Genomic DNA, 10,766 nt, shown 5'->3' with positions numbered 1-10,766 from the left:
TAGTTACACAAAGTTGTTCACCTTCCCCAAGTCTGGTCTAACTCCATTGATTGGCTTGAACTTTTCCTCTCACCTTCAGCAAAGTGCTACCTGTAGAAATCCAATTCTTCAAGGTTGCCTCAGAGGCCCCTTAAATGCACCACGCCAGAATTAATTTCTCTCTTCTTTGCTCCTCTTGTAGTCCATGAGCACTTCCATTATTGGATACAGACTGTTCTGCTTAGTTGTATACACATCATTGAGTCACAAAAGTAGAAACTGGCAGGGCTTTGACATAATCCTGTTTTCCTCACTACATTTGCAAATTTTAAGGGCAGGAATTAAGTCATATCTGGTTTTCTAATCTCGGGCTTACCTCCTTTCTTCATTATGTAATGAAGTGCCTAATTTAGGGATTGGGAGGGACAACCTACTAGAATCTTAAAGAAATACAAACTTGAAGAAGTGCTGTATTTCAGTTCTAATATAAGAGTTCATGTGTAAAAGTTTCCTGGATTATTGCACCCTGTGGTACATTTTATAGATCTAGTTAAAGCTTTGATTTTTGAGACATGTACAGTTTTAAGCTTATTTAGAGACATTATAAGTGACCATGTGGAATTTAGGTATCTTTCAGCAGATTGTCATATGGCATTTGGTTATCACTAGTTGTTTTGTCACTAAATAATACATATATTGCATTTACTTCTCACTTTAAACTCAACCAACTACATTTAAATATCAAACACACTAAGCCTCGCTTCATTTTTCTGGAGTGGTATTTCTAGGAGTGTGGCAATAAAAAAAAAACAATTTTGAAAATGTGTTCTGTATAACAAAAGAGAAACTCCTACCGTTGGCTCCTAATCATTACAAGCTGGTTTTCTTATTTTATAAATTTAGTCCAGTAGGTGTCAGTGCTGAGTTCAGGTACAGTTGTTATTTTTAAGTGTAAAATTTTAATTTGAAAAACGTAAAAGGTTAAGACGACGATGAGACGGCAGTAACAAGAGAAATGACATGTTTCTTGGGGTTTTAAAAGTCATTCCTGAGGGGTTCAAAAGAGACGGGGTCTCGCTATGTTGCCCAGGCTGGAGTGCAGTGGCTATTCACAGGCGCGATCCCACTACTGATCAGCACGGGAGCTTTGACCTGCTCCGTCTCCGACCTGGGCCGGTTCACCCCTCCTTAGGCAACCTGGTGGTCCCCCGCTCCCGGGAGGACACCATATTGATGCCGAACTTAGTGCGGACACCCGATCGGCATAGCGCACTACAGCCCAGAACTCCTGAACTCAAGCGATCCTCCAGCCTCAGCCTCCCGAGTAGCTGGGACTACAGGCGCGCGCCACCGCGCCCGGCGGTCGGAGTCGGCGCGACAGGGTACTAGAGGCTGAGCCGCGGTGACGTCATCAGCCACACCAGCCTGGAAAGTTTCCAAGACTTAGCTCTTTTTCTCCCGCGAAACAGCGTGACCACATTGCGCACGCGTCGTTTGTCAGCACGGTATTCTGGGTAAACTATCTCCAGAATTTCAAGAACGCATGCGTGCGCTGGCTCGTTCCTTTTACCTCGTTGCGCCCGAGGGAGCAAGATGGGTCACCAGCAGCTCTACTGGAGCCATCCAAGGAAATTCGGCCAGGGTTCTCGTTCTTGGTAAGAAACAGAAAGTGGTTTTAGGAAAGGGTTTATCTGAGGCGCGACGCTGCTTGAAATCTAATGTAGAGGAATTTGCAGGCGGCGTGTTGGGGGAGGCCGAGTAGGAGCTGTGGCTGCCGCCATTACAGACCTCTTACGGGTCCGTGAAGGCCGGTGATGCGGGTGGTGCCCCTCGAGTGCGGAATACTTGAATTTCTGCTACCTGTCGTAATGCCGCCTCTCTTACAGCCGCGTCTGCTCAAACCGGCACGGTCTGATCCGGAAATACGGCCTCAATATGTGTCGCCAGTGTTTCCGTCAGTACGCGAAGGATATAGGCTTCATTAAGGTACGTATCAGCGGCGCGCCATACTCCCTGTTTCTGTGCGCGGCGAACGGGCCGTCCCTTAGTGTGAGCAGTTGCCCAACGCCGTTTCCCTCCTTTAGTTAGCAGGGCTGTTCCTTGGTAGCCAGTGACCCTGTTGAGAGTTTTGGCAGTCAAGTTAATAGAATGGGAACGGCGAAGGCCCTAAAAATAGTCTTTCTCACCCCCTTTTACCCAGCTCTGCCAGTTAATGGATAAAATTACTCAGAACTACTAATACTAAATTTTAGATATCTCGAATCGTGCCTAGGCGTTCTCTAGCCAGATATATGCGTTGACCAGTGCCCTGAAATGTTGGATGGTGTCATATAGAACTGGAATGAGCTTGAGGTTTGGGGCCAGATCTTATGAAGATTCAGACAGGTCAAGTCACTTTAAAGCTGTTTCTGCCTGTGAAAAATGAAAGGCAGGGTTGTTAGCAAAATTGGTTAATAGAGATGAAGCTTTCTTAACTCCTAATAATCACTTATATTAGAAGTTGCTTCTTTTAAAGGTGAAAATTCTTTACTTGCTCTTAGAGATAAAATTACTGGCCTGATTCATATTTTGTTTACCATATTGAGTAGAACCTACGTGTTATAAATAGATGTATTTGTGTTGGTGTATTATAAGGTATATAAACAGTTAATGTGAGAGCTCTGGCAGAGAAAGTATCTGCCAGATTTTTTACCGTTGACCAAATGCTTAACAAGTGTATGCTTGGTTAACAGAGAAGTTCAAGTAACTCTGGGAGGTAGCTAGCATATCACAGATCAGAAAATGAATTCGGGCCCCACCTTCTAACTGTATGTCCTCACTTCTTCAGAGGCTAAGATTAAATGAGTTAATTTGTGAACAGTACCAAAGTATTAGCTGTATAATGACCTATTTAATAATCGTCCTGAGCTTTTGGTAAAGATCATTTTACATAGTGTTTCTCTAGTGGGAAATTTGAGGGAAGAAGTGAGAGTACCAATACTTAAATTCAGTCTAAAGTATAATTGTTAAGGTTTGTGGAACAGCTTGTAATGGGCATTTCAGTGAATATTTCAACTGTTTAGATTTCGATAGCTGATTTGAGTGGGTCAAATTTCCAGTTTAAACCTCGTTCAGTAATCAGCCAGTTTTTGTGAGAGTGAAATGGATATTTAAAGCATTTGGATTAATTTCCTATTACCTTTTTTTTTTTTTGCAGTTGGACTAAATGAACTTCCATGAATGAATCATGCAAGCCAACTACCTTACAGCAGAAACAATGTCAGCTCTTTGTACATAAAATAAAAAGTCTTGGATTATGAGAGTTTTGATGTGAATGTCATAGTCACGTGATTATAGAAACCTCTTTAATGTTCAGTGGATTCATCTTCAAAATTTGTGGCTATTTCCCCCCAATTATATCAAAGTACTCATGTAGTTTTTATGCTTCAAAACACATTTTCTGTTATGTAAAGTGTCTGCTATATATAGTAGCATATAACCAGAGACAAACTGTCTCATCGGTAATTGACGCACTATAGCAAGCTGGGGCAGTGACAGTAAAACTGTTGAATAATAATTGGCGAAACAAGGCTATTTACTGAAATCTGCTCTGGACATTTGCCTGGAGGAGGCAGTCCTAACTTTTGGGATAATTTACACATGGAAGCTTCTAAATTTCCCTAATACTTGTATGGAAGGGAACAGTGATTTACTGTATAGATGTGATGCTGTAATTGCTGGCAAAGGCAGTAATTCCTTAACATTTGGTGGGGTGAGGGCTAAAGTTGTACAGAATTATGATCTTGAAAGACATTTGCATGGAAGTCAGGTCTACATGTGGGTTAGGAGCTTACTAGGCAGAGGTTGGCAGAGGTCCTGTGGGGAAGAATTGCTGGAATCTTCTAGGAACAGCAAAGGTGTGGCTGCAGCAGAATGAGAATCTAAGTTACAGTGCGTTATTCCCTGTGGGCCATGGTTAGGAAATTTGAGATACACTTCCATTTGGAGAACAGATTAGAGTGCCATGAACTGGATTTTTAAAAGGTTTACTGGTTGTGGGCAAAATAGATTTTAGTAGGTCAAGGGTAGAAGCAGGGAAACAAGGCTATGGGAACAGTCTAGGCAAGTGATGATCTTGGTTTGGACTAGGATAAAGGAGTGGTTGAAGTACTCATGAACAGTGACTTCTGAAAATGGAGGTGACAGGTTTTTTTGAAGCATTGGATGTGGGCAATAAAAACAGGATGGCTCCAGGGGTTTTGGCCTGAGTATCTGGAAGGCTAGAATTGCTGTTGAGCTAAAATTGAAAATTTGGTTTGGGGAGGAGTTCAGTTTGGGGCATATTAAGTTAGAAATGCTAATTAGACATCCCTGTGAACTCTGGAAGGAGACATTTACATAAATTGATCAAGTCCATGGGAGCCTGGCACTGGAGATGCAACTTTGGTTGTCCTCCCTAGGAATAGAATCTGGTATTGGGATCTCATCCTTGTAACTAGATGAGATCTAAGCCCGAAAGTAGGGGGTAAATAACACGGAAAAGAGGGTTGTTCCTGGGTTACTGCAGGAACGGGTGGCATTCAGCAAAGTAGATCAAAGGAGGACCAGGAAAGTGACATACTTGAAGCCAAGTAGGAGGTGGTCAGCTGAAACGTGCCTCTATCACTGCAATGCCCTCTGCAACGGAGAGGGGAGGAGTGGATAAAATGTTTTTTAACTGATTTTGGTTAAATCATCTGCAATTTTTTTTCAAAATCGACTGACTACTTTGCTAGTGTACCTCTTAGGGCTTTAGAAGGAGCTTACGGAAGTTCGGGACACTGAGGCTTAAGTTTCAAGAGCATAGTAAATCCACGTGTGCTAACCCTGTGTTCCATCCAGGAGTAGGTGATGGTAAACTGCAGTTGCTGCTAGGGGAGTGTCTTGAGGGAAGAGCCAGGGTTCAATCTGGGTGAGGAGGTGGAAAGAATATTGGGAGAAAACGTGGAAGATGTAGGAAAGTGGTATTCAAGTGGGGCGGAGTGTGCAGATAGGGTGAGAAGCTCTCAGCCAGACAAGTATTAAAAGCTGAGGTGATAAACATTCTGAGAACTTAACACATCTAGTGATTTCGGTAAATGAGTAAGTGAGATGTATTTGACTTGGGTATGAGAGTCTGTTCTGTCCTGGCCTTGTGTGTATGTGGTGGTGGTGCGAAGGCTAGTGTGGACAGGTGGCCTGGTTTCTATATTAACGGGCTTGAAAAACTTGCTAATAAAAATTCTGTTTTAAAATTTATATGCCAGACATGCTTTGTACACCTGAAACTAAAATAGAAAAATTTATATACCAGATGTGTATTTTCCAAATCACAATATGATTCCATAGATCTTATTAAGTATCTGAGGAACCTGAGGCTTAGAGATTGTTATTTCCCGTCTTAAGTTAGAAAGGGATCAAAACTGTATTGAAATTTGAGTCTGTCATCTGTGCTACTGCTTTTAGTACCCACAGCACACATTGTAAGGTTAAGACTGCGTCTCTTGCCCCCAAAGATCGATTAATTATATACGAAGGCAGGAACTATTATTTCTGTCCATATTTACCACAGCATGATACATTGCATATTAACAGTAGGTCCTCAATTGTTCAGTTGAATTACCTAGTAAAATTTCAATAATGTTGGCAAAATACAGATCCTATGAGAGACGTCTAACCATTGGAGCATATTCTTAGGTTTGGGACCCTTGAATTATTACTTTAGGGCTGCATGGAACCTGTTAAACGATCCTTCCTGTCAAAGATGTAATTCATTAATGAAACCAATAAGATGTTTCTACCTGTTTAAAGGAGAACTCAAAAGATCACAATAGGTGATTCAAGGATGTTGACTTTATAAGCAAGTGTAAAACTGCCTTTTTCAACAGGGGAGGGAAGTTAAGTCCTATCCATCAGACAGAATGTGCGTGTCTGGGCAAGTATTATTTATTACAACATTCAGAGTTGTAAAATAGCTCAAACCCAAAGTCCCACATCCACCCTAAGATTGCGCTAGACAAACCCTAAGCTTTATTTTCCATGAAAGACACCCGCTAATCTTGGTCTATTTCAAAGTCACCATTTTTCTCTACCAATTTGTAAGCTTTTACCTATGTTGGTAAAATTTTTAAGTGCATGCTGTGTGCTAGGCACTGTTGTTACTGCTTGACTGAATAGCTTCTTTACTACATCAACTCTGTGAGGTATAACCCCTATTTTGCAAAGGAGGCATCTGAGGCACAAAGAATAACTTCCAAGAGAGCAGTCAGGAAGTGAGATTCAAACCAGGTATTGTGTCGAGAATTGCTTTAACCACCAAACTGTAAATGTCCAACAATTAGGGATAGCTTTGGCAAATACTGGTAGTCTACAAAATAGCCTAGAGGAATAATTTTCAATAAAAAGTGGAAAATTGTATATGTGGTACAATTTCACTGTTAAAAAAATGCACAGAATAAAAAACATGCCAGTCTGGGGGCCGGCCCGGTGGTTCAGGCGGTTAGAGCTCCATGCTCCTAAGTCCGAAGGCTGCTGGTTCGATTCCCACATGGGCCAGTGGGCTCTCAACCACAAGGTTGCCAGTTTAATTCCTTGAGTAACGGCAACTGGACCTGGAGCTGAGCTGCGCCCTCCACAACTAAGATTGAAAGGACAACAACTTGACTTGGAAAAAAAAGTCCTGGAAGTACACACTGTTCTCTGATAAAGTCCTTTTCCCCTCAAACAAACAAACAAAAAAAACATGCTACTCTGTTGGCAGTGATTGATTGGGGGTGAGAGGATTACAGGTGTTTTGACTGGAAGCAGTCAGTTAAGATTGACTTAGGGGCTCGGCGTCCAGCTGCTATTGTAGATAGTGTCCTAGGTACCAATATTGCTAACGAGGCATATGCTCCTCCCCACACAGCTCATTCTCATCTTAGATTGCTCTGATAGCAAGTTCTTTCTTAGCATTGCTACGTTTCCTTCCACTGATTTCCACCGATTGATACTCTCTATGGTCCTGTACAAGACAAGTCTAATCTCTTCTGCAATGAAAAGGGTGAAATATTTAGGCATGAGGGCTCTCATGTCTGCCCAGAATCTTATTTTAAGCTCCCCATTCCTGATTGTTTCAACTTCCTCGGAGGACGTGATTTAGATCCATCTATTAATTACACTACATCTAGATCCTGAAGGTGACAGCATGTTTCACTGAGCAGGCATGCAGCAAAAATTTGTGGAATGAGTAAATGAGCAGATTTGGCAATGACTTTAATTTGGCTGGGCATCCGTGCTTCTTCACTTTTTATGGGCCCTCTTTCACCGTTACAGAAAGACCAGAGACCCTGGCCTTTGACAGCTTATCTACATGGCTAATGTCCCCAGCAGTTTTAAAGCTGCCTACTTTGCATAACCTCTGCCTCGGGCATAGTTCTTGTAGAAAAGAATGATAATAATTGATGCTTTAGATATTTGGGCTTTGGGATAGGCAGAGCAAAGCTCTTCTAGTGGTATAATAAGTATATAACAAGCTTGTTTCCTTGGTATCCACGAAAGTTGAAAAAAGGAAAAAGGAAGAGAAGGCTGAGCCACTAGAAGGGTTTCTCAAGGGTTAATCTAGAAAATTAAAGGATCAGTTTGTTGATATCACAATATATTTGTGTGCAATCAAAGCTAAAATAGAGACCAAAAACTAGACCAGATTATTATCTGTGCCAGATCCAGATTTCCTTTGTCTTTTAGAGCTTGAAAAGAATTGAGATTAGAAGGGACCAGCTTAATCTAGATGGGCTAATTATCATTTAATGTCTCAATGCTACTTGGTTAATTAGAAAATAATTTACAGAAGCCAGAACTGGCTTTCTTTTTTCACTGAGTTTTTCAGTTAAATTCAGCCTGTTACAAATGTCAGTGACCACTCTCTTGAGCTGATTTGAGGCTGAACCTGTTGACTCATAAATTTGGGGTTCTCTGACATGTATTGAAGGCCTGTAGAACCACAATGCCCTCCCCACCCCTTCATCACCTGGCCCCCCAACCACCATTGTTCCTATTCGTCCCCTTCTCCCCTGGACACGTTTCTCCCCCTCTCTGTAAGCAGTGAAGAAGTATCTGTAGAAGTGGGGGGAGAGAGAGACTACTGTTAAGAGAAAAATCATGCCTTCCTTCTGCTTGTGTGTTACTATGTTTCTGGGACCAGTAATGCAGGATCCCCTTGGTCTCTCTGAACATATGCTTGAATAGGTCCATGTTCAGGAGCTGCCTCTAACTTCTTACTGTGTATAATCCAGGTTTCAGAATGGGATCACTGTGGGTGCGTTTATGACTTTAGATGTTGCAGCAATGAAAGGAAAGAACAACTTTGTTTAATAAAGAGTGTAAGTACCAGTAGCCTCATGCACATCATACAACCCAATAATAATTATGCTGGACATGGAAACAGCTCCCTGTGTAGACTGGCTGAGCCTCCATTGCCAAGCATCAGGCATTAACAGCAGGCACGAGAAAAATCAATACGCCTTTACCCAGGGAACCAGATAGGTTACTAAAACTCCTAACAGTTGCCCATAAAGAATAATGTGTTCATGCTAAAGGAGGTTTTGTTTTATTTCCTAAAGAATAAAGAGATTATTAAAGGACTAGTTGACAGTGACAAACATTCACAGCAGCAAAGACAAATCAATAAAAGCACAAAATAAGAAATGGAGCCTGTTTCTTGGCAATCTAGTTAGATTAATTACCTAGACTGAGTCTGGTTTACCTTGCGGTCTCTTCGCATACCCACAAATCCCATTTTATTATGACACTTGTGCGTCTGTTCTTCCCTTGATGTTAATTAACTCTTACTATTCATGAAGATTAAATGTGGACACATCTCACACAGTATTCAGTCAATCACAACAGGAAAGTGTGAAAAGGAATTCGTATTTAGGACTTTGAGAGGAGTTTGTTTTGATAGGTAATCTCCTTAAACACAATTTCCTTTGAAGTTTTCTATGTAGTCAGGAGTCTTCATTACCTGATTCCTGAGTATCAGCTTCTTTATTACCAAGCGAGCAAACGACAACTCCTCACTTGGGATTTGCATTATAGATTTTCTAAATGATCTTATCCTTTGTTCATGACTTTAATTTGTTCCTGGAAACCCTGCCACTAAGTTAAAAGCTGTCAAGTGAAAAGAAAAAGTCCATTAATTTTACTGGGATAAAATTACGATGTATTTCATTGCGCCACAAGATACTAGAGTAATTTTCACAAATAGAAAAATATACTAATGAAGCAGTGGGAAAAAAAGTTTATAAATAATAATTTGTAAGTATTCTGACACCAACTGGTGTACTGAAATTCAATTCTGGCAGTTAGCACAGTCCCCATAAATTAAAGTCTCCACAAGGCTGTCCTCACATCAGTTACCACTCATACTTTGGGAGTCAGACCACCTGCAGGATAAGTCTATGTTCCACCTCTCTCAATGGAATGCCCTGTGGGAAAATGAGCCAGTGTCTGCAAAATTTCTTGAGAGAAATTGGCCCTTAAGTGCATAGCCTCTGCCTTTTTATAATTGCACAGGACACTAGGTTTTGAAGGCTTACCTAAGCCAAATTGCACCATGTTGATGCCTAAGCCAAGAGAAGAATTGGTCAGTAACATAATTACTCTGATTGGAAAAGACTGGGGCTAACCCCACCCGGAAGATGAGGGAGAGAGAGGTAAGGATGGAGAGAGGTGGAGATAGAGCAGTTGGGAGGTACAATTCATGAGACTCATTTCTTGAGAGTCTGTAAAGTAGGATAGATCAGCATCTAATCTAGCTGTGGCAACCTCCAGGCAAGAATATTCCTCACGCTCCTCTCTTTTTCGCCGCCATGGTGGTGTGTGCAGTTGACGCTTACTGGCCATGTCTTCTCACAAGACTTTCAGGATCAAGTGATTCCAAGAAACAAAAGCAGAAGTGGCCCATTCCCCAATGGATTTGGATAAAAACTAGTAATAAAATCAGGCACAACTCCGACAGGAGACATTGGAGAAGCACCAAGGTCGGTTTTTAGGAACTGCACATGAGATGGCACACATATTTATGCTGTATCCGGCTTGCTTGGGGCTTACCAGAGCACTGAAAAGAGTGCTACTATCTGGACAGCTGGGTGTGTTTTACTGGGAAATTATTGAGAAAAGAATTTTCTCGTAATATGTTTCTGCACTAGTAGGTTGGTTCAGTAATAAATATGTGAGACCTTCTTAAAAAAAAAAAGATATTCCTCATGATCTCTCCTTGGTTGATATTGAAGGTTCAACTTCTCTTTCTTTGATCTATATTTATGTGGTGAATAGCTGGTTTACACTAGTATCTAATCACCCAAAATACCCCTTACTGTCCTAGAGAAAAAGTCCCACCCTTACATTTATTTATTTATTTTAGTATTATTATTTTTTTATTGGGGAACAGTGTGTTTCTCCAGGGCCCATCAGCTCCAAGTCAAGTCATTGTCCTTCAATCTAGTTGTGGAGGGCACAGCTCAGCTCCAAGTCCAGTCGTCGTTTTCAATCTTTAGTTGCAGAGGGCGCAGCCCACCATCCCATGTGGGAATTGAACCAGCAACCTTGTTGTTAAAAGCTCAAATTCTAACCAACTGAGCCTTCTGGCCGCCCCCCATCCTTACATTTAAACACACTATTTGGATAATTGTTTTCATGGATAAAATGTCAATGAAATGTCGGTCATTCTAGAAGACAATAACCTCTCTATAAAATAAGCATGATGATTACATCTACCTCACTGAAGTGTTGCAGGTATCAAATGAGTTAAT

The 10,766-nt window shown here is 41.3% G+C and overlaps 1 protein-coding gene and 1 pseudogene across 1 annotated transcript; both read left to right on the top strand.

Annotated features, from left to right (window-relative positions):
* The first annotated feature begins 1,473 nt into the window (after window positions 1-1,473).
* Window positions 1,474-3,280, top strand: RPS29 (ribosomal protein S29). Its single transcript, XM_019736044.2, has 3 exons — window positions 1,474-1,634; window positions 1,866-1,965; window positions 3,176-3,280. The coding sequence occupies exons 1-3, from the start codon at window positions 1,573-1,575 to the stop codon at window positions 3,182-3,184; spliced, it is 171 nt and encodes a 56-aa protein (XP_019591603.1). The 5' UTR covers window positions 1,474-1,572; the 3' UTR covers window positions 3,185-3,280.
* A 6,576-nt stretch (window positions 3,281-9,856) lies between these two features.
* LOC109449581 (large ribosomal subunit protein eL39) lies at window positions 9,857-10,078 on the top strand (annotated as a pseudogene).
* The last annotated feature ends 688 nt before the right edge of the window (window positions 10,079-10,766 follow it).

This window comes from Rhinolophus sinicus, linkage group LG03 (genome assembly GCF_036562045.2).
Source record: "Rhinolophus sinicus isolate RSC01 linkage group LG03, ASM3656204v1, whole genome shotgun sequence".
Lineage (NCBI taxonomy): Eukaryota > Metazoa > Chordata > Mammalia > Chiroptera > Rhinolophidae > Rhinolophus > Rhinolophus sinicus.
This window is presented reverse-complemented; position numbering and strand designations above follow the sequence as displayed.

Excerpts from the sequence above, each read along its gene's own strand:
- RPS29 (XM_019736044.2), top strand. The coding sequence starts at position 1,573 with ATGGGTCACCAGCAGCTCTACTGGAGCCATCCAAGGAAATTCGGCCAG. Across the intron at positions 1,635-1,865 it reads GGCCAGGGTTCTCGTTCTTG|CCGCGTCTGCTCAAACCGGC; the intron begins GTAAGAAACAGA and ends CCTCTCTTACAG.